The sequence below is a fragment of the Symsagittifera roscoffensis genome, chromosome 9 (assembly GCF_963678635.1).
Source record: "Symsagittifera roscoffensis chromosome 9, txSymRosc1.1, whole genome shotgun sequence".
NCBI lineage: Eukaryota > Metazoa > Xenacoelomorpha > Acoela > Convolutidae > Symsagittifera > Symsagittifera roscoffensis.
Window position 1 is genome coordinate 6,286,129 of NC_087070.1, and position 27,990 is coordinate 6,314,118.

Consider the following 27,990-nt stretch of genomic DNA (forward strand, 5'->3'; position numbering starts at 1 on the left):
GAATTGTCTTCTAGCTGTCTTTCACAAGTGATATAACAAAAGTAACAAACTTTTAATTTTTGGCAAAATTTTTCAATGATGATTATTTTAAATTTTTGAATTTTAAAATTATCAGACGTTGATCAGGGCATACATAAACACGCCATACAAAAGAAATAGGAATTTTTGGCGTTTTTGAAAAAAAATTTAAGTGAAAAAAAAAGCCAATATTGTCGTATCCAGGACTACGTTATGCACACAAAAAATTAAATTTCAAAATAACTTTTTTTGTGTGTGTCGAGGCTAAAACTTTGTTTATCGAAAAAATGATTATCATACCAATTTCATAGAATGGAAATCGTATGATAAGCATTTTTTTTCTATGGAGGTCAACCCGGGTAACCTAATTAAAACTATCAAGAATTTTGAAAACTGTTTTTAAATCCCCTGATACCCTACTAATTGTAGCCTGGTATAAATTATCACCTCGTGCGAATCAAAAAATGCGGTTAGTCGTTTTCGATCAATTGTCGTTTTCACCGTGTTGAATCCTCATGTAAAAATTCTTTCGAGTATCCTTCAAAACTTGATGCAACATTTTTACTTGTTTTCATGAAAGCCTCAATTTTTGACATCATTGTTTGAAAGTTATTTGCTGTAGAAGAAAACAGCGAGGCAAGAGGCTATAATTTGTAGCAAGCAACAATTAGTGAAATGAATATCAGCTTTCAAGATTCTTGATACACTTGATTGTAACATGGCAGATTTGAAAAAGGCAACTAAATTATGCACTAAAACTAGAACGATTATTGAAATATTAAGCAAACTGAAATGAACTAACGTTGTCAAAAAAAAATCAATCAACAATCAGCATCACAAAAAAAACCCTTGGTTTGATTTCACTTTTTTGGTTTCACCACTAGTCACCGCGGGAATCAGCAACTTGCTCTGTTCCCAAAATCTTTGATGGCCGATTCATGAAAGGACGGACAATTCCCATTGATAGATTATGCGGAATATTTTGAATCAACATGGATTGGGGCGATCAACGGTGGCCGTGAGGGGCTGTTCAGTTTCCTCGATAATTGTGAAACAAAATCTCAATTGATTGAGCTGTTTAAAAACTACAAAAACATTACCATTCTAGAGCAGCTTGAGGGATTATCTATTAACTTAGATTTATAGTATTTTTTGTTGCTCTAATTATTTTTCGTTGTTTCTTCTTAGAGTTAAATTGTTTCTGATCAAAGGTTTTTGTCGCTTTCAACGAATTGTCGCCTTGCGTGCTCTAATATCTCCTTGAACTTTTGTGACGAGATCGGTAAGATGATAGTTGCCATCACTTTATTCAATTTTTTTTAAATAAATTTTTGATTTTGTCATTTTTGTATCCTAAGTTGGTTTAATGGAAACATCAAAAATTTGCATACATTTAGAGGTGTTCATTTGGTCCAAACATTCGGGGCTAAAATTACTGCCAATCATGTATCAAGTTTTCAGAATCACTTTTACGAACTATCTGCGTTTTCTTGTTTGCTTTCCGAATCCTCTTCCGTTTCTTCATTTGTCAGAGATGTCGTTTCTTTATTTTTGTCACCTTTCTTCTCTTTGTCAACTGGAACGAGTGTAATTGAGTTGAACTTTCGTGAACTCTCGCCGATTATTCCGATCTTCCTGTTTTCAAGGTCATCAGAATTGAACTCATTTCCTAATTTGAAAGTTTTATCTTCCTTATTTCCGCCTTCTTTGTGTTTTTTGAGGCTTTCTTGGTCCAGTTTTTCGAATAGCCACATTGCTTGTTCTTTGGTCGAGGGAAGAAGAGATCGAAGCACCGGACTTTTCTGACCGACAATTGACATTATGGGAGCCTTTTTGACCAGATCTTTCCGCGCTTTGTTCGCTTCCGCTGTGACTCTAAATTGTGAACTTTGTTTGAAATAAATTATTTTTCCTCTTTGTTTTAAGACTTTTTTATAGCACTTATTTTGCATAGTACAATATATATTTTTTAAAAATGTGTATAAGACACTGTGTAATAGACCAATTAGCCGCGGATGAGGGGCTAAATTGTCTAATAAATACAAGCTTTAATAGATCAAATTGAAAATCAAGGAAAGGGGTGACTTTTTTCTACTATTTTAAAAACAGTTTATCTTTTAATAAGCAAGGCAATACGTTTGCAAACTAACTCTTGATCGTTAGCAGCATCTTAAACTTTTTCTACACATGATACAAATCGTGAAACAAATTTTTAATTATCATCCCGAACGAATCCCTCCCCCCCCCATCCAACCCCCCAAATCAACATCACTGTTCAAACTCACTTGAGCAAAGAAGTCTCCGACATTCTCGCCCGTTCCATAAACGACGCCGTCCCTGCCCCCACCCCTCCTCCCCGGCTATTGGCCCGCTGACCCCCCTTCACCCCCTGATCTGAGGCCCCTCCCGCTCCCCTCCGTGCGTGGGGGTTGAAGTGGTCTGATTTGAGTATGCGTCCTATCTCCCGTTTAATCAGATCAATGTCTGGTCGTTTGAAGCAGATCCACACGATGTAAGTGGAAAACGTGTACCTAAATCAAACTTTATCTCACCAAATTTCTAGCTACACTGTTCCGGCACACTATTTTCTTGAACAATATTTCCTTTTGGTTTGGCGTTTAGTTGAAAAATAGTGTCCCTTTTCTGTTTTTTTTTATGTCAACAAAATTTTACGTAATCATTTTTTTTTAGCTTTTTTAAGACGATACAAAGACCTTTTTTGGCAAAAATTTTCAAGTTACAGGCAAGAGGGTGGATCTAATTTTTTTAAAGCAGTGTGGGGCAGAATTTACAAAAAAATACAACAAAAATTTGTCGCCATTGATTTAAGTCGATCAAAAAAATTTTTCCCAGCAAACAAAATTCTTACAACCAAAAAAACTTTTTTTGATCCTTTTTAAAAATTCTCGGCAGATGAATTGCGATTCAAGGGGGCGCCATTTTTTCAACCAAATTATCTTAGTTCTCCCAAAACACCATTACACCCTATTTTGCCATGGTTTTGAAAAATTCACAGGACATTAACAAAAAAGGTCTTTCAGGTAGTGACCCTCCCTTCATCTGAAGGGCAAACAAAATCCACGCGCAAACAAAATCCGCTCCTGCCCACCGGCGATTTTTTTTCAAAAAAATTGTTGATTTTGAGCCCCCTCAAAATGAGTGTATTTGGGCGGCAGATGACTCACATTTTCTCGAAGAGTGCTCTGTCTTTGTGAAGGGAACTCACTCTGCTCTTTCCACACTCCATATGGTGTAACTCAGGCAGCTCCAATCCTATATAAACACGAAAAAAAATTATCAGAGGACGCTTCAAAAAAGTGGGAAGCATATGAATAAAACCAATAAAACAAGCCAATACGCAACTTCCCTATAAGCAAAACAAAAAAGATATTATTGATGTCTGAATGGCTAAAGAATAACGACGTTAACCACCTTATTGAGCATCCGATCATAGAAATGGCCAAACAAGGTATGTGAACCAATTAAAAGCCGAGAGATCAAAAAAAATTCACCCGACGTAATAAAGGCCTCATTTTTAAGAACAGCACAAAAACTGATTGTTTTTAAGCTAAAAAAAAACGCATTTTAATCTTTTTTCTTGAAACAGAAACTGCGTCGAAATGGAAATGTTTCTGAAACGACCTTCTGTAGTATATATTTTTTTCTTATTAGTCATTTGATTCAAAAAGTATGCACGCTTTATTTGCAACTGATAAGTCGGTTTAATTGTTCAAGGGTTACCGTGGTTAATGGTCCAAAAATTCCAATAAAGAGAATATAGTTTGTTCTTTTTTTTGCATCCCAAACATTTCTTTTGCTCCGCTGCACTAAAGAGAAGTTTAGTGCAGCTATTAATAAAAGTGGCTTTTCAAGAAACTGTAAATTCAATTAAACCCTAGATGCCACAAATCTGACTCCAGAGGCCACAAATCTGACTCAACAAAGACACATGATTAGACTTTTCAGAGATTCAAAGGTTTTTCTTTAAAATAATTTCAGCGTAGCTGCTTATGCAGAAGAGATTCACAGGGTGTGCAATATCGGTTCAATCCAGAAACGCAAACTTCTGAGAATAATTTTTGAGAAAAATCAAATTGTTTCAAAAAACGGTAAAAGAAAACAAAAGTTGACTTTTCCGAGAATCATAGCTTTTTATACTGATGCAATAAAAAAATCAGGCAACCTGTAATTTCAGTTGCACCCAAAAATCAGATTTGAAAGGGTAGTTCACCCAAAAAAAAATTAAAATTTCTGAAAATCTTCATAAAATCAAAACTTTGTCTTTTCCGAAGGGCCATAAGTTGCTGTGTTAAAAAAATAAATTGGGCGTTGTAGCTTTTGCACAGGAGCTTTCTACTACCCGATTTTTGGGTTGAACCCAGAATCTAAAATATGGTAGGTTAGTTTTCGAGAAAATTCAAAAATTGAAAAAAGTCAAAAAGTCTGCAAAAAAAACATTTCCAACACGTCTCAAAAAGTTAAAACAAAAAAACCCAATCCTATTTTTTTCATTATAAACGTTTTTATCAAATTAAAATTCTAGGAAAAGATGCCGAACAAAACATTCAATTTAAATTATTGAAAACTGCGATTAAACAATCACTTCTACGATGTGGCAATTAAGCCGAAAAACATAGGCAGACAATCTATAGCCCGACATTTTAATGGAAAAGAATATTTCAGTTTAAAAAAAACGGATCCCGGGTAGATTTGGACCAACGACCTCTGCCGTCCCAGGCTTATTCTCCACCTCAAAGCTAAGTGAGTGCCGGAAAAGCATAGAAGATTAAATGCGTTATGAACCAAGATACAACTGATTCAAGTAATTCTGTCAAAAAAATTTAAAACCAAAAAGTCTATATTACAGTTTAATAACGCTTACTAATCTCGAGAGTGAAAATAACTGCCTAAAGCTTGAAAGAAAACAGTTTGTTTCAGCAATTTAGAAAAAAAAGAAAAAAATTTGCTACAACAGTTTTAAAAAAAAATTTTTAAATTAAATTTTTTTTCTTCATTTCTATAAGACTGTTTGCGGAGTCCAAGCATCATTTCTTTTTGAACAGAAGAAAATTTATTTTAAGCATAAACCGCGTTTGGAATATAGTTAAATTTTATAAAATTGTGCTCAATTGGATATGATAAACGTAAGTCAAATTTTAGACTTTGCCTTATTCAAGAAGCTTTGTTTTTTCCAAAGCAAAATTTGCGAGATTGCTTATTGATGTCCTTTTAGTATGACGACCAACTTTCCAACCAAAGCACACCACACGTGAGAATTGACAAAATTACAATAAGCCACAGGAGTATTTTTTTTGCAGATCTTTTTTACTTTAATGGGTTGTTACTTTAGCATTTAGAATATAGCCTAGGCTACAAACAAGTAGTTTACTAGTGTTGAGGAACATTGTGTGTGGATGTGTTTCTGCGAATAATTAGGTTCCACAAATAAAAGCCAGACTGGATTGAATGATATGTCACAAGTAAATTTTTTCAAAAGGTTGCAACTGACTTATTTGAAATAAGAACCATCTAAATGTCGAGAAAAAACCAGTTTAAAACGTTTGCTTTTGCCGCGTTACAGCAAAGAATCATGTTAGTCTCCTCGGCGACAAAAATTTGGCTTTCAATTTAAAATATTCATATTTTTCTCTTTCATTAAACTGTTGTTAATTAGCTCTGGATCTTTCTGTTAACCATTGGCACGTGCCAAAACAAAAAAAAATAACTTTGTTGTTCCGACAACTGAAAATGGGGAGGAACTGTGATTTCCAATTTGTTTTAGTGTTTTTTTTTCTGTTTGTTTTCCACACAAAAATCAAGTACCACAAAAAATCATCGAATTTGGCTGAAGTATATCTCATATTAAAAAAATGTTCAGTCGTAATTCGAATCACATTGAAACTTTTTAAAAAAAATTTCCAAGTGTCGAGAAAAAGCGGTTTGAAATTTTTGCTTTTTCGTCTAACTTTGGTCGAGTAAAGCAAGCGAGCAGGTTTATTGTGCTATATTTAAGCCCTTTGCATTAGCTTATATATGCTTAGTACTAATTTCACTGGTGAAGAGTTTATTAACGCTATTTTGGAAATCAAAATTTCAAAAAAGTCTGCAGAAAAATTGAAAAAGTTTGTGGAATTTTTTTGATTCGTTGAGATTTTTTTGTGGTTTTTTAGTCAATTTTCTTCAAAAACTGTTAAAAAATTTGTCTATTTTACAGTTTTTTGTTCAGATACTTTTAATCACATCACCCAGAAATATTGACATCAATTTGAAAAAAAAAATTGTATGTGTTTTTAAAGAGTAGTTGTTTCTTTTGTTTTTTTTTCGAAATGTAATAATGGTTGTTATTTTTTCTGGTAGTTACCCAGCAACTGTCTAACAACAGTGATAAAAGTAGATAAAATTTATCATATAAGGAAAAATCCACAGATTAACCTGAGCATAAGCAGATTCATCTACAACAATTTTGCGAACAATCATCAATACTATACAGATAGAATCGATTCTTTTCCACCAAAAAATAAATGGATTTATGGGCCAAAATAATAGATTTTCTAGTTTATTAACTATGATGTAGATAATCTGTATGAAATATGTATTTAATTTGTGGAGTCATAAATCTGTAGAAGTAGTTCATAATCTAATCTGTATGAAGGAAATCGTATGCTGTTTATTTTTAAAATTGTGCGAAAGCCTTGCATACACTTTCAATTTCTGGTTTTCGCTGGTGAAATATAAGTGTTCTCAAAATTAGCTATAAAAAGCAACAAGACTGCTCGTATCAGGGCGAAGCCCTGAATGTTCCGACTGCCTTTTAAGGTTTACGGAGCAGCAGTAATAACATAAAAAAAATTAAATTAAATGAAAATAAAATGAATTTTTTTTTCTAAAATTTGAAATTTTTTATGAAAATCATCCCCCCACATGCCATACAAAGTATAAGAAGATAGATTTCGTTCCTTGTAACAAGTCAATTATGGCAAATAAGCTTCGTTCAACCAATTTGGAACGATTTGTAAGACGGATTAAATCTCCGCTTACGCGTTAATAGCGCGAATTATATCGCGCGTTAATTGTCCCAAATTGGTCAAAATGGCAATATTTAAACCCTCATAAGTTTAAGAAAAATGATCACAAATGAAATATCTTTTCAAATTTAAGCTCAAGACAACAATACCTTTCGAATGATATAAAAAAATTCAGTCAAAAATGGCTAGTTAGAAAGTCGAAATTTGTCTGAAGAAAAAAAACCCACCCCGAGCACAAATATTCCGTTACTTTCGTATCGAAAGTCGGAACAACAAGTTCAAACCAGTTCTTCTCAACATTCAGAAATTTTTTTTTATTGTTGTTCAAATCCCGATTGAATATGATATACCAATCGTCCTTTTCTGATCTTTATTTGTCGTACCTGATTTTGCGTCTGAAAACGAGGTAACAAAAAACAAAAGACACTAAAACTGACCCGAAGACATCATTCCTTCCTTCCCCCCCCCCCCCCCCCCCCACTTTCAGTTATCGGAACAACAAGCACATCATTACCCAGGCCAAACTGTGCATTTTTTGGAATTCCGCAACAAGGACGCTCTCTTTGATCTTCATTTGTTCTTTCTTTTTCTTTGATTGTTTCCGACAAAATTTTAACATGTTTAAAGACTTGTCTCTGGATTCCAGAGACGTCACACACCAAATTAAGCGCCTATCCAGTGCACAGTTTGACCTCGTAAAGAAGAAGGCTGTAGGAAAATGAATAAATCGAATTGTTCACCTAGAATGAGGATAGAATAGTTGAATCCGAGTGCCTTCTCAGATGTCTGCATGTTCCTGTTGGCCTCCTCCCTCGCCTTCAGCTCCACCGCACTCATTTCGGCCACCATGCCCCTCGGCTGGTTGTCTATCTCCACTATCTTGAAGTACCTGCCACGAACACGTGAGTCATTCACACCGAACAGTATTGTTAATCCGAATGCATTTACTTCGGAAACTATTTTTTTTGAAATTTTGATCGTTTTGACATCGATTTTGCGAGTCTATCCAAAAAAAAATTTCCAAAAAGATTCTATTTTGGCAAAAAAGAAGCGTCGCTTGCGCCTTTTTTGTGAAAACCTATCAAAGTTTCTGACTTGCCGACTTCCATGGAGATATTAAATTTTGGTGTGTTTCTAAAAACTTTATTTGGATTCTAATCAGGGGGGTTTCCGCACCGGAGTTCCATGGATAATAATCGATTATATTGAGTTTTCGTGGTCTGTCTCAACAATATATGATATTAGTCGGTTATAATCGATGAAAAATGGATTATAATGAAACTATTTTTCTTATCAATAAAGTCCGAATAAAATTACAAAATAATCGATTATAATCCATTAAGAACGGATTATAATCCTGATACTTTTTATGCCAAAATAACCCATTATAATCGATTATAATCGATTATGATGGATTTTTTCGAGAGGTTATTTGTGAAGCTTACAACTTTTCTCAAATTGATCTCATTTCCTGTTTAATGCAGTTGCTGCGTAATACGTTTCATAAAACGTTACATTTCACTTTAAAAATTACATTTTTTGCATATAATATATACTGTGGTTTGAACGGTGTTCCCTCCGTTTACTTTAACCCCCTCCCCCTCCCCATGTTCCACTCCCCTCAGTTTAGTTTCCCCCCGTTTACCCTGCCCCCCCTGTTTACTTTACCCCCCATTTACTTTAACTACCCCTCAGTTTACTTTACCCCCCCCCCCTTTACCCCCCGCCCAGCCAGTTAAGCACAAGTGCTATTCGCATCCGTACCCCCCCCCCCCCTCCTATTTATTGGTAGACTTTGGGGGACTGGGTTTATGATTGACACCCCCCTCTCTTTAATTGCGGGGAGTTGAAAATTACATAAGGGGGTGACGTTAGACATGGCATTTAGTAAAAGACATGGATACTTTTTGCAAATTTCCTGCAAAACTTGCAAAAATTCTGCAAAAATAATCGAATTTAGTTCAAAAAATATAATGTATTATAATCGATTGTAATGGATTATAATGGAATTTTTTTGCAAAAATAATCGATTTCAGTGCCACAAATAATGGATTTTAATGGATTATAAAGGGTTAAAATGAATTTTTATTTTTCGAAAAAAAATCGATTTTAATGACCACATAATCAATTACGTGGTCTAAAATTGCCACAATAATGGATTACAATGACAATATTTTAGACAACATTTTTCCATTATAATCGATTATTATCCATGGAACTCCGGTGCGGGTTTTAAATGGGTTTTTTCAGGGTTCCAATTTTATTTGGGTTCAAAAAACTGTATTTGTCGTAAACGAATCCTTCTCCATCGTGAATAAACGATATTTACCCAGCTTATCTTTCTTCAAATTCAGGAGCATACTATGGGCTAAGAAATAATTAGGAACCGATTTCAAGACCTCGTCTCAGGTGCACTTGAAAACTTTCTAGGGATGCTCGGCCAGTCAAGTAAGTTAAGTCGAGGCTCCTCTAAATTGCGCGAAGGACCGAAGGCGCGAAAGTTCTCAACCAATCAGCGCCTTTGAAGCTGTCTAAAATTGACTGCATTTTTTGTTGCTAATTTTTTAATGAGTTTTTGAATACTGAGCTCTGATTGGTTGACAAAGTTTTCAGGCATTGGGTCCTACGCGCATGAAGGATTCCAATAGTTAAGTCAGTAGATGAAAGAGGTGCTTAGAAGAAAGTCATTTAGGCAGACATTGAATTAATCCGACGGCTTACTCACTCATTGAAATAGGTTAGTAGACTCAGAAGGAAGTTGTGAAATGCTTGTGATTGGATAAGATACGAGAACTCTTCGGTCACACTCAATTCTGATTGGATGAGAGCCACTTCCTTCACGTTATCAAGCGTCACTTTCTGATCTGCTTCAATTGTCGTCTCCTTCCTAGAAACCGAGCAGCTGGAAGGTAACATTTTTTTCGAAAAAAATGGATGAGTTGTAGATGATTTGCTTTTGATCAGTTGAAACTATTCAAGTCAGCCTATTCTGTTACTGAAACCTTGTCAATTTTCACTAGCAATGCAGCAAAAGTTGACTTTCAAAATTGATTCAGAGTGATTGAATTCAATTTTGACTAAAATATGACTGAATTCGAAGTTATGGGAGTAGTATTTCGTAAAATTATAATTATAGAGTTTTTAAGTTTATTGGAAAATTTGGGTGACTAACGCGCATCATTTTTATTTGTGCTTTTAAGGTGTAAATGGAGACTGATTCCATTCCGCATCCATTTTCAAGCTTTAATTTTTTTTTATTGTGATTTTAGAACCAGCCTTACCAAAATTGAGAAAAAATCAAATAACTTTGAAAGCAAATAATTTTCGATTCAATTACAATCAATCATAGTTTTTAATTTAGTTGCTGTGCACAAAGAACACATTTTAATCAACTATAACCGATTAAAGTATCTTTTTTGCCTATTTTGTCCTAAAACCTGCATCTGAATTGCTTACATTTTATGCTTTTTCCTAGACGTTGATTTGGTAAAACCGTTCAGGCAGTTTTCAAATCAATTCAAGTTTATAACAATTTTATTTCTTTATTTCTTCCCGATTAGACGTGCTTCATGATAATTACCTTTAGTTTGTATAACCACCAAAAAAATTGGCACATTGTTTTACTTTTATGATCTTTGGAAGAATTGTTTTTCACAGACCGCGGTAATTTTTCAACTAATTTGAAATGATCTTAATTAAACTTTTGAATTCGTCGTATAAACTTTATGTTCAGATGGACTAAGTGTAACAAAACATCTTAAAGATTTTTTAATTGACAAAAAATAAAAACGAATGGAAAATAATTGGAACACACTTTTGGTGAAACAGAATTTTTGCAAATCAAAATATAAAAATCAATTTTCTCTATTTATCTTTCTTTGCGACCGATCATGTTGCGATGTTAGTTGGTTAACTACATGATTAATGTCCCTGAAACTTCACGCCAATTTTTAATTACGTTTGGAAAAACTTTGTTGAAGACACTTTGATGCAGACCACCCCAAATCGAAAAACCTTGTTTCGATGAAGAGAAAAACAGCGGATATCAGTATCAATTATGATAATTGAAATGTAGAAGAGCCAAATAATACAAAATTGTTGAAAATAATAGACCCGATTTTTCCTGCTATTCAAAAAAAAATATTTGCGAGCAGGAATACACAGTAGTTTCTGTTAACATTTTCTGCGCCGGCAGAAAATTCAACAAAGCTGACTTCGTTTTAAAATTTTCGGCGAACTTGATTAAGATGCCAAAAAAGAACAATTTTGTCAACACTTTTTTTTTGGGTTTATTGAAAATCATCTCCACATGCTATGTAAACTCAAAGTGATATACTTTGAATATAACAAGAAAGTAAATAGACCAACTGGCATGCCTCAATACAATTTAGAACGATTTGTAACACGGATTACAATTTCGGTAACAGTTATTAGCACGAAGCATATTAATTGCCCCAAATTGATTATCTGTGAAGCCCCATAACTTGAAAAAAAATAATCAAAGGTGAGATATTTTTTTAAAGTTGAGATCCAGACAACAAAACCATTTGAATGATTTAAAAATTTGTGTCAAAAGTTGCTTGTTTAAATGTCGAAATTTGTCTAGGCAAAACCGAGCACAAATATTCCGTCATTTTCTTCGAAAATAGGAAAAATAACGAACATGAACAAGTGTATTCCAGCTCTAGCTAATATTTGTTCATAGGCAAGACGTGGTTTAGTTGTCTTTGATAAAAAAAGTTGGGGAATCCAAAACAACTAGCTATATTTGCTTTTTGCAAAATTCGCGATAAAACAAATGTGACGAAAAAATTTACATGAAAATTGATTGTAAGCAGAATCCACAGAAACTTTGTAAGAGGTATCCATTTACATTTTGGAACATGTTTGAAGACTTGTCCCTGGATTCCATTCACCTACAGACACCAAATTGTGCGCCTATCCAGTGCACAGTTTGGCCTCGTAGTGAATCTACAATTTATGGCCCGAACCTAAAATTTTTCCGATATACTTTTCTGTTTAACATGCTTTGGCTAATTCAATCAAAGTCAGTACTTCATGTGAAACCTCCTAGGTATTCAAGAAAACATAATTTGTTATAGAACAATTTTTGCATTTTTTATTTAGCTTTGGAGCATTCGTGATCGAAACGTATTGTGCTATTTTGCCACGACCGACTACTTTTGTTGCTAAGATCCAGATTGTAGCCTCAAAGGTTAAAGCAAGTCTATTTTTATTGTAAATTAGTTTTTCATGCCCGAAGACAGACCCTCACAATAAAAATTATTGTCACATTTCTCATTTAATTTTTCTTAAGTGCAATATTTTTATAGTTTGTTACACAAGTGTGAATGGTTTCAAAGTAATACTGATTTTTGTAGTTCGAAAAAAAAATTAAACCCACCAATCGGCCGGTTTATCACGCATTTTTGGTATTCGGAAGTTGTGGAAAGCAAAGTTCAGAATTTTGAAACCAAAGATTGAATGGTGAAAAATCCCAATGTTTTTCTCAGTTTTGATTTAACTCTGACATATGCCTATGGTCTATTGCCCTAGTAGTTCGATGTTGTACGTGCAATTTTAATCACCCGAAAATTAAGTTAGAGGTAGTTATTTATTTGGTGTGCTGCTTACCTGTTAAGTACAAAACTCAACCTGCATAAAATCAAAATATTGAAATACAAACTAAAACATTTAAAAAAAAACAAGTCTAACAAAAATTTAAAAAACGGCGCTTTTTGAGAATTTTTGCGGACTGATTTAATTCAATTATGTCTGCCGGTAATGCAATTTTTCACTAAAAAACAATCGAGCATGCTCAAAATCGGCTTTGTTTCAATTCAATCCTTGAACTTTTATTGTTACTGAGTTAACCTCAAAAGATATGAAATGAAATCTATCATTTTATATACCGCTTGGCTTTGCTCGATTAGAATTTAATTCATGGCGGATCTAAGGTTTTCTCGTGGGAGAAGGCAGGTTTTCAATATTTTTTTGCAAAAGTTTAGTCGGCATTTTTTTCTTAAATTGAAAACGTTCTTTTACCGAGGTCTTTCAAAACGACATATAAACAAACCATTAAACAGAAATTTGCAAATCAAAAAACGGCCCGCGATCAATTTTTAGAACAATTTTTGAAAAAAAAATATAAAGAGCTATCAAACTTCGATAAAACTAACGTAACATTCCGGCAAAAGCTGCTCACATTCAGAAGATTCAATTCAAAATCAAGTTGATCATGTTTCTTTGAGTATTTGAGGCACTAGAAACCCTGTACGTCCTACTTACGAGAATCATAACAAAATCATAATAGAAAAATGGCAAAAGTTCAGTGTTAATCTGGATTTTTCTAACCTGGACATGCTAGGAATGGTGATCGGTGCTCCGGGTATGCGGATGCCCTGTTTCTTCATCATATCTATCAGTTGGTCCCTGCCCGCAAAACCCCCACCCCCTCCCCCTCGGGTAGACTGCTGGTTTCCCCCCTTTGTTCTATTCTTCTCCAGTTGTGACACGGGCACGTACTTCAAACCTGAAGCAGATTTTGATTTATAACTTTTCTAGTTTTCTTAGGGCAGCTTTAAACTTAATTTTCGATTTCTATGTTACTTTTTCAAGTTACTATTGTCAACAGATTTACATAGAGGGAAAAACGCACGAGGAAAAGTTTTGATTCAAAAATTTTCAAAAAGATCTCCCGATCCAATAAAATATTGACAAGAAGGCCATATCTTCAAATCGCTATATCTTGAAGCCTAAATTACATCAAAATTAAGTAACAATTGCATAAAAACAGGCGCGGATCTAGGAATTTCTCGAGGGGGCGGGGCGGATTTTCATAAAATTTTGAAATTTTTCTCGATCTTTTTTAGATAGACCAAAATGACTTTCTGAGCTCTCCTAAATAAGTATAAAGACCCCATTTTAACCAAACTTTGAGCGCCGCAGGCAAATTTTTCAAAAAACAGGCCAAAAAAAGCGTTTTTGTGCAGTTTTTGGAAAATGCCGACTAAAAAGTTGCGTTTTTTTGGCGCGCGTTGCCCCCACAAAAAAAACTAAAATGTATTGGCGCTTTAAAATTTTTTTAGGGTATGTCAGTCAAAAGTGGATATCTCAAAATAGTACAAAGTTGGATCCCTTATCTTTTTATTAGTTTGATGTCCCTTCAGCTTGTTGGCCAACCACTCATTTTGTATTAGGATTTCGTGTATTTAAAGTTATAGAAACTAATTGTACGAATATGTGTATCATCGTCTAATAAAAGCTGTTTGGTGCGATCGGACCTTGAGACTGTGCTGGAATCAGGCTCTTTTCCTTTTCCCCCTCTCTTTTTTTATGAAATTCATTAAATGAAAGTCTATCTCAATTGGCTTTTCAAGTTATAAACTGCATTAAAACGTCTCAGCGTGAACAGGTGAACAATATTTTGCAACATTTCCTTACATGCAACATGCGTGTGAACAATTTTTGAACAGCTTTATTTTGTAAGCTTACGAGGGGGGCAGGAAACTGGAAAAGAACCCGCAACAAGGTGAAAAAAGAATCGTCAAACTAATTGAGGGTGGTGAGATGAAGAAACTAACCGCCGAGATACCGAGGCAGCGGTGATCGCGGACCATTTCTAGACGAGGCGGAAAAAATGCTAAAATTTCGGCCCACAGGTGCACACCACGAAAGGACAAAAAAGGGACACAACTATTGAAGAGCTCGCTGACTAAATCCTTCAGGATTAAATCCCTCTATCTGTGGATCAAATCCCACTGAGTTAATCCCCCAGGACTACCTTCTCCATAGGACTAAAAACCCGCAGGACAAAATCCCCCAGGGTTTCTTTTAATATCCCCCACATTAAGAGAATTTATTTTAAAAAAGTGAGAAATTCGCAACAGTTTTAAGCAGGGGCGGATTTAGGGGGGGGGGCGGGGGGGCGGACACCCCCCCCCCCTCAGGGATTCGACCCCCTGCCGACCCAAAGGGTCCCCCCTTTGATACTTTTTCAGAAATCCATTTTTGGCCGACCGACCCTAAAATTTTTCTAAAGGCGCCTTCGGCGCCAATATATACTAATTTTGAGGGGGAGCGCGCGCCAAAAAAACGCGATTTTTTTGTCAAAATTTTTCAAAAATTGCCCAAAAACGGCTTTTTTGACTGTTTTTTCAAAAATTTGCCTGCGGCGCAGAAAATTTAGCCAAAGTAGGGCCAAAACAGTGCTTTGGGAGAGCTCGAAAAATCAATTTGGTCGACCTAAAAAAAAAAAAAAAAGGTCGTCAAAATTTTGGAAATTTTTTTGAAAATCCGCCCCCCCCTCGAGAAAATCCTAGATCCGCCCCTGGTTTTAAGGATGTCAACAAAACAAATTCGTGGATAAAACTTCGAAAATAATGAACAGTCCATCGTTGGAGGTTCTCTATTTTGAGACGGTGTAATGTAGATAATGCAGGAATTGTATCTGGACAATATTTAACAACCGGGAAATCAACAAAAAAGCTTTAACTTCTGAAAGCCATGAATACACGGAAACATACAACTAAATCCGCGTCTACAGCTCCCTACCCAGGAAGATTACAATTCTTAGAGGAGCCGACAAGGTTCTATTTTATCTATTTTTTCAACATTTACGTTGATTGGATTATGGAACAATGACTAGAAAACGTCAATCGTGGCATCGCGCTTGACGATTTGTCCAAAGCTGACTTGTACTTTGCTCACGACTTTTGCGTAGTTGACGACAATGAAGTTGCAGGTGCCCAGCGGCTCCCGGAAAAAATTGTCAGCAACTCAGAACAAGTTGATCTTCATCTAAATAAAGGGTAAAGGAATTTCTTCTGTGCTCAAGTTACTACCCAAGAGTTCATTAACAACATGGGCCAGGAGAAAGCTGATGTTTTCTGTTTTTTTTTTGACAAGTAGAATCCAGCTGAAAAGCAAAATCAGAAACGGAATAAATTCCCGAGTCGCATAAGCAGCAAGTAGCTTCAAAACGCCCAAAAATCTATCGAGTAAACGCAACATACTGCATAAGTGGAAGATAGAGGTTTACAGAGGTTGCAATATGACCGTGCTTCTCTACAGATGGGAAAGGCATTCGAAAGACGATGTCTAAGACGAAATATGATGACAGGGCACGAGACACCAACGGAAAACATCGCCAGCGCCGTTAACTTTGAACATTGCTGAAGAAAAGGCGTCTTAGAAGGCTGGGACAAAATCTGGAAATGAACGAAAATGAGATCCCAAACGCAGCCCTAGAATTTGACAAAAGAGATTCATGGCGAAGAAAACCAGAAAAAGTCAGACGAATTTGGAGGAAAACAGTCAGGAAAGAACTGCAGAAGAGTGAAAACCACCAAGAATATCAGTTAAGAAATGGGAAGCCGAGTCGTCTGAACTGTCCAAAAAACTCGCGAGCAACAGGAGCCAATAGAGAGCACTTATTCGTAATCTTGAGGTGGAGAGCAAAGACAAATGGCTGCATGGCCTATAATGCAAAACATGAAACTGAAAATGGGCTGAGAGTCTTGATTTCAAAATATTTTACATTTGATTGATACCAAGTGTACCAAAAGAACTTGTTTAATATGGTTTGAAATCAAGAGTAAAAATAAAAAGTATAAGAGTTAAAAGTAAAAATGGATTAAAACCAAAAATGGTTCATAATCAAAAATAACTCCATGCTCAAAATGTTTGTCGATTTATAAACTTTCAGTTTTTGCTCTTACAATCCTTAAATATCAAAATATGAAAAAAAAAGTTTTCCTAAATTTTATGATGTTCCTTGAGCAGTTTTCTTAAAATAACACTAGCGCACTGATAAATAACTATTTTGATAGTATTTTTCAACCTGCAAAATTACTTTTTAATTTGGTTTTCAGATTATAAAATGATTTTTTTCTGTCGAAAAAACTTATGAATTTATTGTAAATCAATTCACTGAAACAAATGGACAACTATAAAAACAAATTTGATTGCTACAACAAGAAACACTTGTCATAGTATCTAAATTTAGTTCAAGTTCCATTTCTAGTTGTGCTACTTAATTCATTTATCTGTCTGGTGCTAACTGGTATTTAACCTTCGGAGTTTGTCTGTCACCTTCGGATGACAGCTATTTTGTTGTCTCCGACTAACTTTCCAAACTACGGTTACTTACTAAAAAGGATTGAAATTAACACCTCGAAACCGTCTTTTCTCATGGCGCAGCCAACAGGCCAAAGTGGGGGGAAAACCCGCTGGGGATTACATCGTTTTGGCCCTCGACGTTTGCAGATCCACCAATGCTATGGGAGTTTTGGTTCAATCGTTTTCAATGGGGGATGGTGGCCAAATATAGTATAAACCCAAAGAATTTCTATTATGCCAGTACGTTAACTGCAGCGCAGGTTACAGATTTACCAGTGGAGGTAGACGGAAAAGATCGCCTGGCGTCGGAGCAAACACTTATCTCGAACTTGTATTTGTGTCTGGGGGAGAAAGGACAGGATGAGCTACATAAGAGGAAACCACACCTGGATTTATCTACAACAAGGTACTCTAGAGTATTTGATACTATTGAAACAGAATTTAAGAAGGAACGGAACGAAACTTACGAGACATTCCAACTTTTGGCACGGAAGCAACAAATAGGAGAATCATTGGAACAGTTCCACTCAGTGTTGAGTGGGCTGGCCGCTCGATGTAATTTTGGAGCATTGGAGACCAGGATTTTGCGGGATGTGTTCATTGTAAACATGAACAATAGGGAGGCGCAAAACGAGTTATGTCGCTCGACGAAGACACCAGAGGAGGTGTACCGTATTGCACTTTCATATGAACGTGGATACAAATATGCTAAGTCATACGGATCGATAACCGGGGGAGCAACAACTAGTGGCACCACCGGTGGAACTGGAGCGTTCCAAATCAAGACGGAACCGGTGGGAGCCATCCGAGGAGGATACAGAAACAATAGACAGCGGGGCCGTGGATCGTTTAGAGGGCGAGCAGAAATGAGAAGCGGTGGTTCTAGATGATGCTATAATTGTGACCAACCCAATTTTACCCCGGAAAACCTCACAACTTGTCCAGCCAAAAATGCAACGTGTAACTTCTGCCGAAAAACGGGACACTACGAGAGGACTTGTAGGGGAAAGCAAAATAATCGGGGAAGACGGCAGTGGGACTAATCCAAAATCAGGAAGATATGGAAGCTAGTGAAATAGGCGATGCGGAGGATACTTACTCGCAGCATGAGAATTCCATTGGCTGGGTTAATACACCGATAAAGAAGCAACGATCGTGGGATTCGGATAGCTCAGGAGATTATGTTGTCATGGCTATCAAATCTCGAAGAGAAACAGAAATAAAAGTGGCCGGCGCCCGACTACCAATTAAGGTAAATGGAAAGCAAACAAACGTGTGGATAGATAGTGGATCACCGATTTCAATATTCACCATTGGGGAATTGAAACGGACATTGGGCACCGCAGGCGTAAATGTATAACACCAGCACCGGAGGACGATGAGTTCAGGGATTACGGAAACAACCCCTTACGACTACTAGGAACAATGGACTTATTGTTGGAAACGAACGGATGGGTGACCAACGCGAATATCAGAGTGATTGGAGGAAGCAGACCATCCATTATTGGGAGAGACCTAATTCCAAATCTTGGATTACAGATAGTGCAGAAGACACCGGAGGAGAGTGTGATGTCGGTACAGAGTGATCAATCTGCGGCCGAGGCAACTGAAGTGGAGGATTCACTAGAGCACTGGCAGACCTATTTCAGTAAGCAGTTTGAAAACCTTTTTAACAGAGTCGGAAAAATTAAGAATTATAGGGTACACGCGGATTTTTTCGAAACGTTAACGCCAATTCAACAAAAAGGACGTAGAGTGCCGATCACATTGCAGGATAAGGTCGATAAGGAAATTGATAAACTTTTACGACAAGGACACATTGAAAAGCTGAATGAATGTTCGGATAAGTATTTTGATTCTCCGATTGTAATAACAGTGAAAAAGGACGGATCAGTAAAATTAGCGTTAGAATCCCGGGAGTTGAACAAGCAAGTCCACAAGAATAAATACCAAATGCCGAATATAGAAGAGCTTATGGATACGGTAGGACAAACGATAAGCGAACGGAAACCAGGAGATGTATATTTTTCTACTATGGACTTTACGTACGCGTACGGTCATTTACCACTTAGCCCGGAAACGAGCGTGCAATGCAATTTTTCGCTGGTAGGAGGAAAATCAACGGGCACATATCGTTTTCAAACGGGGTTCTACGGCCTTGCAACCATGCCAGCGGAATTTCAAAGAGTGATGGATACGATCCTTTTGGAATTTCCGCAGGTGCATGCTTTTATTGATGACATTTTGGTGGTCACCAGAGGTACGGAGATTGGGCATATCTCGACAGTTGAGAAAATTTTGAGGAAGTTGGATCGCAAAAATATGTCACTTAAGCTCATAAAATGCCAATTTGCGCGGAGAGAGTGTGAATGGTTGGGACACAAAATAACTCGTACCGGAATAACACCGCTCGCCCGAAAAAGGGAACCGATCGAATCGCTAAAAGCACCAAAAACGGTGTCACAACTTAAATCCTGTATGGGCTCCATTCACAGCTTGCACAAATATCTTCCGGCGCTTGCGGAATCATCAGCGTCATTGCGCCCACTATTAAGCCTGAAAAACGATTATATTTGGAGTGATGAATGTCAAATATCATTCGAAAACCTGAAAAAGCAGGTGGCTAACATAGTAGAACTTCGGCATTTTGATATACACCGGGACACAAGAATTGCGTGTGACGCTAGTCATAACGGGCTTGGAGCGGTTCTTGAGCAACTAACTTCCGACGGCTGGCGGCCGATATCGTTCGCGTCCCGGCATTTAAACGAGGCAGAGAAGAATTATTCAACTAATGAATTAGAAATGCTGGCAGTTGTGTGGGGGGCGGAATATTTTCGCAACTATGTGCTGGGAAGAAAATTTTTAATAGTTACGGACCATAAGGCACTAGTATCATTGCTAAATGGAAACAACAAAAAGAACAAAACAATGTTCAGCAGATTAACAAGATGGTTAGATCGCCTTATTCCGTTCGATTTTCAAGTAGAGCATAAACCCGGAGCAAAAATTGGACTTGCCGATTATCTATCAAGGCATCCCAGTTTGGAACCTCAACCGGTTAGCACTTACGACAGTATGTTTACGGTGGCGAAAATTAGCAGAATTATATCCGCCCTCGGATTTCAAAAGGAACCTGTCTCCAAAAATAGACTCGAGTCTCCACCGGTTACTAATAATAGACGCGTTTGTAATATATCGAATAGGAAACGACCGGTAGAGGGCGAACGATCATGCGATGGAAATTGGACCAATCACAAAGCGACGAATTGCATTTCCGGCAGGTCAATTAAGTTTAGTAATAATTCAGTTGGGACTAATATTGAAGCTAACTTTAGTCACTTAAATCCTTCAAAAACACTCAAAATTTCTTCAAATTCTACAACAAACACTCAAAATTCAAAACACAATTTAATCATGGAAAGAAAAATCTGAAAATTATTGGAACGACACCCTAGCATTAGTAGTAGCGATGAAGTAGAGGAGATTGATGTGGATATGCAGGCGGTTACAACAGAAGTCCGGAGCACTAAAACAAATACTATTATTTCCATTCCGTCGGTTTAACCTGGTGAAAGTTATCCACCGGTTAATCCAGAAAATAAAGTTATGTCCATCATTCCGAGAAATTGCAAAATCGTCAGTAAACAAACCGCTCTTCTTGAATTGTTCAATCTTCGATTCATAGAATCACAATATAATTCAGATCCACAATTACAAGCCATTATCGAATTAATTAAATGTAAAGACCCTCAGTTACACTCAAAAATTGCAGCGATGAGTAAGTACTTTGCGCAGTATACGCAGGACTTTCACGTAAGAGACGGATGCCTGTGGATGGATGAGAGGCTGGTGATCCCTAACACTTTGCAAGCGGCGGTGTCTAATAGGTTACACTATTATCACCACGGCAAATCAAGTATGTACGACGCGGTTAAAGACATCTGGTACCCGTACATGTTCCGTAACCTAGCAACTATCGCCGGAAATTGCCAGGAATGCACATTAGCGGGTAAGAACTTGAAAAATATGTGTTTGAAGAATGGTATAGGGAAAATACCTGAGCCGAGGGAACCAAATGAATCGGTACAACTGGATTTTTGGGGGCCCATTAACTACTTGAAGGAGTCTAAAAAGTATGTTTTGGTGGCGGTGGATCGGTTCTCACGTTGGCCATCGGCTATCGTCTGTAGTTCTAACCGATCAGATAAAATTATTAAATTTTTAAAAGCATACATAATTGCCCATGGAGTTCCGCGCCAAATTCGAGTTGATCAAGGAACAAACTTTATGTCTAAGGAGGTTAGGGCATTTTGTCATGAACAAGGAATTGAAATCCTCATCTCGCCAGTGATTGATCATAGGGCAACAGGATGTGTCGAGGCAACTGAAGTGGAGGATTCACTAGAGCACTGGCAGACCTATTTCAGTAAGCAGTTTGAAAACCTTTTTAACAGAGTCGAAAAAATTAAGAATTATAGGGTACACGCGGATTTTTTCGAAACGTTAACGCCAATTCAACAAAAAGGACGTAGAGTGCCGATCACATTGCAGGATAAGGTCGATAAGGAAATTGATAAACTTTTACGACAAGGACACATTGAAAAGCTGAATGAATGTTCGGATAAGTATTTTGATTCTCCGATTGTAATAACAGTGAAAAAGGACGGATCAGTAAAATTAGCGTTAGAATCCCGGGAGTTGAACAAGCAAGTCCACAAGAATAAATACCAAATGCCGAATATAGAAGAGCTTATGGATACGGTAGGACAAACGATAAGCGAACGGAAACCAGGAGATGTATATTTTTCTACTATGGACTTTACGTACGCGTACGGTCATTTACCACTTAGCCCGGAAACGAGCGTGCAATGCAATTTTTCGCTGGTAGGAGGAAAATCAACGGGCACATATCGTTTTCAAACGGGGTTCTACGGCCTTGCAACCATGCCAGCGGAATTTCAAAGAGTGATGGATACGATCCTTTTGGAATTTCCGCAGGTGCATGCTTTTATTGATGACATTTTGGTGGTCACCAGAGGTACGGAGATTGGGCATATCTCGACAGTTGAGAAAATTTTGAGGAAGTTGGATCGCAAAAATATGTCACTTAAGCTCATAAAATGCCAATTTGCGCGGAGAGAGTGTGAATGGTTGGGACACAAAATAACTCGTACCGGAATAACACCGCTCGCCCGAAAAAGGGAACCGATCGAATCGCTAAAAGCACCAAAAACGGTGTCACAACTTAAATCCTGTATGGGCTCCATTCACAGCTTGCACAAATATCTTCCGGCGCTTGCGGAATCATCAGCGTCATTGCGCCCACTATTAAGCCTGAAAAACGATTATATTTGGAGTGATGAATGTCAAATATCATTCGAAAACCTGAAAAAGCAGGTGGCTAACATAGTAGAACTTCGGCATTTTGATATACACCGGGACACAAGAATTGCGTGTGACGCTAGTCATAACGGGCTTGGAGCGGTTCTTGAGCAACTAACTTCCGACGGCTGGCGGCCGATATCGTTCGCGTCCCGGCATTTAAACGAGGCAGAGAAGAATTATTCAACTAATGAATTAGAAATGCTGGCAGTTGTGTGGGGGGCGGAATATTTTCGCAACTATGTGCTGGGAAGAAAATTTTTAATAGTTACGGACCATAAGGCACTAGTATCATTGCTAAATGGAAACAACAAAAAGAACAAAACAATGTTCAGCAGATTAACAAGATGGTTAGATCGCCTTATTCCGTTCGATTTTCAAGTAGAGCATAAACCCGGAGCAAAAATTGGACTTGTCGATTATCTATCAAGGCATCCCAGTTTGGAACCTCAACCGGTTAGCACTTACGACAGTATGTTTACGGTGGCGAAAATTAGCAGAATTAGATCCGCCCTCGGATTTCAAAAGGAACCTGTCTCCAAAAATAGACTCGAGTCTCCACCGGTTACTAATAATAGACGCGTTTGTAATATATCGAATAGGAAACGACCGGTAGAGGGCGAACGATCATGTGATGGAAATTGGACCAATCACAAAGCGACGAATTGCATTTCCGGCAGGTCAATTAAGTTTAGTAATAATTCAGTTGGGACTAATATTGAAGCTAACTTTAGTCACTTAAATCCTTCAAAAACACTCAAAATTTCTTCAAATTCTACAACAAACACTCAAAATTCAAAACACAATTTAATCATGGAAAGAAAAATCTGAAAATTATTGGAACGACACCCTAGCATTAGTAGTAGCGATGAAGTAGAGGAGATTGATGTGGATATGCAGGCGGTTACAACAGAAGTCCGGAGCACTAAAACAAATACTATTATTTCCATTCCGTCGGTTTAACCTGGTGAAAGTTATCCACCGGTTAATCCAGAAAATAAAGTTATGTCCATCATTCCGAGAAATTGCAAAATCGTCAGTAAACAAACCGCTCTTCTTGAATTGTTCAATCTTCGATTCATAGAATCACAATATAATTCAGATCCACAATTACAAGCCATTATCGAATTAATTAAATGTAAAGACCCTCAGTTACACTCAAAAATTGCAGCGATGAGTAAGTACTTTGCGCAGTATACGCAGGACTTTCACGTAAGAGACGGATGCCTGTGGATGGATGAGAGGCTGGTGATCCCTAACACTTTGCAAGCGGCGGTGTCTAATAGGTTACACTATTATCACCACGGCAAATCAAGTATGTACGACGCGGTTAAAGACATCTGGTACCCGTACATGTTCCGTAACCTAGCAACTATCGCCGGAAATTGCCAGGAATGCACATTAGCGGGTAAGAACTTGAAAAATATGTGTTTGAAGAATGGTATAGGGAAAATACCTGAGCCGAGGGAACCAAATGAATCGGTACAACTGGATTTTTGGGGGCCCATTAACTACTTGAAGGAGTCTAAAAAGTATGTTTTGGTGGCGGTGGATCGGTTCTCACGTTGGCCATCGGCTATCGTCTGTAGTGCTAACCGATCAGATAAAATTATTAAATTTTTAAAAGCATACATAATTGCCCATGGAGTTCCGCGCCAAATTCGAGTTGATCAAGGAACAAACTTTATGTCTAAGGAGGTTAGGGCATTTTGTCATGAACAAGGAATTGAAATCCTCATCTCGCCAGTGATTGATCATAGGGCAACAGGATGTGTCGAACGCACGATTGGCAGCATCAAGAATTCAGTACTTACGTATGCGTGGGAGGATAAACCGGAACCTTTGGATCGAATGGTCGAAAGAGCCCTCGGAGCTTTAAGATATGTTAAAAACGCCACCCTCAATATAACACCGTTCGAAGCGCACCACGGCCGGGAAAGTAACACCGTTCTCAGAAATTTGACTAAAAAGCCTACTTTACGGAACCTAAATTGGGAAAATGTAATACGATCTAAATCTGCATGTTTAGATGAACGAGACCCAATCGCCCAAGCAATGCCGGAGCCTATGAATGACAACTGGGGAATCCGATCGGACACTGAGTACGACCTGAAAAATAAGCGAAAACCCCTGAAATTGGCCGATGACCAGGCCACTAACCAGGATGACGAGCCTGGAATTGTGCGGGCACCAAGTGACCCAGTAGAAATACCACCGGCAGTGGTGATGCAGAGGACCGGGGAGCGAAATTTAAATAGGTATAGACCATTAAATTCGGACATAGTTACTCAAAGTAAGCATACTATTAAAATGAGTAATGGTGCTGTGCTAAGAAAATCGGGAGTAGCACTAAAGAAAGCTAAAGTTCCAAAGAAACGGTCATTGGGACAAATCGGGGCACCACCAACGCCAAAGGACCTAAAGAGAAAGTTACTGACGCGAGGCAACCAGCCAGCCAAGCAGCTCCAAAGGCACCAGGGGAACTTTCCATAGCACCATGGGAAAGAAGTCACGATTCCAAAATTTGGAATTCGCGGAGGATTCAGACTCGGACGCGGAGGATCTTTTGCCACTAATCACGTCGAAGCAAGCAAAACAGACAAGTGGGGGAACAAACGTTGGGGAAGAGGGACAAGGAACGTCTAGTGGGGTACAGGATCAAATACAACCTGAAATCATAACGATTCGACCTAGTAATTACGAGACAGCGACAGACTACACAATCGCACGCGAGCAGGAAATCGCGATGAACCAATGGAAGGGAGATACCGGAGGAATCACACCACAGGAGAAGGAACTCGAGGCGGAGCAAATTCCAGAAATTCAAGAAACCAAAGAGAAAAAGCGGGGTCGGAAACAACGACTTGTTTCCTACTCAAGTCAGGATTCAGCTAGTTCACTGGATGAAACTAGTTCTAGACGGTCGGGAAGAAAACGAACCGCAGTGACTAAGATGGGGGCAGTCATGATCGATAACATCCAAAAGACGGATAAGTCAGGAGCCAAATGAAAAGGAGGAGAAAAAAAAGTATGAGTAACAAACTTATATAAACAATTTACAAAACTGTCATATGTACGTCCAGGGAGAGGGCATGCTGTGAAACGACAAAAACTCAAAAGTTTGTGTTTTAAAGGTGTTGTAGTTGATTGACAAAACTTGTTATTAACCCTATTGATTACTGTTAACATCGATGCATTGGATACGTGATTAGAGTCATTAATTTTTACAAGGAGGGAAATTTCATAGTATTTAAACTTAGTTCAAGTTCCAGTTCTAGTTGTGCTACTTAATTCATTTATCTGTCTGGCGCTAACTGGTATTTAACCTTCGGAGTTTGTCTGTCACCTTCGGATGACAGCTATTTTGTTGTCTCCGACTAACTTTCCAAACTACGGTTACTTACTAAAAAGGATTAAAATTAACACCTCGAAACCGTCTTTTCTCACACTGGTATCAAGTTTTTGGATTTTCAGACTAAATTAAGCAAAACTTGTTGACAGAACCTTAACGCTTCTTTCAACTAGAATGCAAAAACTAGAACGCAAAAACTTCTTTCAACTAGAACCTTAACACTTTTCTTTATAAAATACAGCATACCGTTCTTTTTGTTTTTCATTTGATTCTTTCGCATTTCCCAGAAAAAAAAGTAAAACGAAATTTGGACAACTAAAAACTTTTTCGGAAAACTTTTTCTTAGTTTTTTTTGTAATCGTATCTTTACATTTGAGTTTCAGTCGGAACATTCTGTACTCTTTGCACAGCAACCTGTTATTCTTGTTATACTATCTAAAATTCCATTTATACCGATTTCAAGTTTTGCGCACGGGAAGAATTTATAGACCCACAGCATGCGCTAGGTTTTTGGCAAGCATGTAGGGGTATGGGGGGGTTGCAGGCATCGCCGAGTAGCATGCAGCTTTTCTTGTTAACCGGAAAACCTGGTTTAAGCTTTGCAAACAGAAGACGATTTTCGAATAATTTTCAGATGAAATATGAACAAACTGGAATAATAATCTAGGCTAAAATTTCTAAAATTTCTTAAATTTCTCTAAAATTTCTTGGCGCAATAATCTAAGGCCTCCAAAATCAAAATACTTCTAATAGCGTTATTAATGAAAATAAAGTACTTAACACTTTTCAAATACTTTTAAGTACTGTACATACTATATCCAATTCCAATGTAATTGGATCGAACCAACATGTTGTCCCATTACTTTTCAGATTCATCTCGCAAACTTATCAATAATATCGTGATAAGGAAGGGTATTACAAAACCAAAATTTCTTCTACGCAAAATCAGGTGTCCCAAAATCCGATTGAATCAAAATATGTGTTATGTAATTTTAAAGCCCTTTCAATTGTGATTTGAAATCAAAAAATGTCAAGCTGATTTTTTTATTTTGAGAAAATTTGGCTTGGAATTTTTGTTTTAGTCAAAGTTCGAGCGAGTAAAAAGAGCGATTGAAAGTTTTATTAAAATTTTTTTAAATTCAGGTTATTAAATTTTGTTTTCTTCGAGAAAAAATATCTGAGACTTCAGTTAGCATTTTTTTGATAAACGAACGCTTTTTTTGAGTAAATGAAAAATTTTCTGCAAAACAGTAAAAAACAATTTTTTGAAAAAATTCTTAAAAAGTTTTAAGTTTTTTTATTCACTTTCGAAGACAAATGAAGTCACTTATGTCTTTTTTACGTATGCTTTATGCTCTTGTCCAAAGTTCCTCATCGTACCATCCAAAAAACTTGACGCAAATTTGAAAAAAATTTATGTATTTTTTTAAGTTTTTTTTCCATACTTGTAACTACTTTCGGAACATTCTGTGCTACTTGCAGAGCCAACAGACTATCCTTGTTTACCTGTGCTGTTGTCTTTCCACTCCCAATAACCGTCAGTCGGAACTAGAGAGCCTTCGTCTCCGCCCATGGCGAGTGCGTTGAACACCCCATTGCCACTACCTGCCCCTAATGAATAACCCAATTTGAAGTTCTGAGTTGTCTCCATTTCGAACGTTGCTTTTGGTTAAGAATTTTTGATAAAATTAAGATAAAACCTCAAATGAGAGATAAAATCTCGGACGAGAATTCGAAATGAAGATAAAAGTAGACCTAGTAAGAGAAAGTCCTGAAAATTCAACTGAAAGTTAAAGGCAATTAGATTGCGTTTTTGCTTGAAAAAAAAATTAAGGACAAATAACTATTGGTTAACAAAAATAATTGTAAAATACCAGACTTGCAAAAAGGCGTGTCTAATTCTGAGATAGCTCTAAAGTTGGTTCGATTAATTGAATTCAATTTCAGCTTCAGACTGAAAATTTAAATATCGAATGTCTGTTAAACAATTTGATTGATTTTGAATGTATCATGATTAAGCTCAATGGTACATGGTACAGTAGAAAAAATCATGGTCTTCAGCGTTTAACGTGTAATGCGACTGTTTTTTTA

At 37.2% G+C, this 27,990-nt stretch overlaps 2 protein-coding genes across 3 annotated transcripts in view; one reads left to right on the plus strand and one right to left on the minus strand.

The window, feature by feature from the left end:
• LOC134853964 (AH receptor-interacting protein-like) overlaps window positions 1–27,990 on the plus strand; it is a 567,995-nt gene that overhangs the window by 177,857 nt on the left and 362,148 nt on the right. The gene's annotated exons all lie outside the window — the stretch shown is intronic.
• Window positions 1,310–27,983, minus strand: LOC134854059 (protein phosphatase 1 regulatory subunit 36-like). 2 transcript variants are annotated; one of them, XM_063870130.1, is made up of 8 exons: window positions 27,406–27,983; window positions 13,398–13,575; window positions 12,678–12,698; window positions 9,769–9,930; window positions 7,784–7,932; window positions 3,204–3,291; window positions 2,304–2,549; window positions 1,310–1,893 (listed from the first exon to the last, which is right to left on the minus strand). In XM_063870130.1, the coding sequence occupies exons 1-8, from the start codon at window positions 27,548–27,550 to the stop codon at window positions 1,488–1,490; spliced, it is 1,395 nt and encodes a 464-aa protein (XP_063726200.1). In that variant the 5' UTR covers window positions 27,551–27,983; the 3' UTR covers window positions 1,310–1,487. The 2 variants fall into 2 exon arrangements, with proteins under 2 accessions (XP_063726200.1, XP_063726201.1); XM_063870131.1 differs by lacking the exon at window positions 12,678–12,698.

Bases quoted from the DNA above. Each gene is read 5' to 3' on its own strand.
- LOC134854059 (XM_063870130.1), bottom strand. From the start codon at position 27,550: ATGGAGACAACTCAGAACTTCAAATTGGGTTATTCATTAGGGGCAGGT. The intron at 13,576-27,405 runs GTAAACAAGGAT...AATCTGCTTCAG, and splicing joins GTGGAAAGACAACAGCACAG to GTTTGAAGTACGTGCCCGTG. The intron at 2,550-3,203 runs GTGAGTCATCTG...AGTTTGATTTAG, and splicing joins AGAGCACTCTTCGAGAAAAT to GTACACGTTTTCCACTTACA.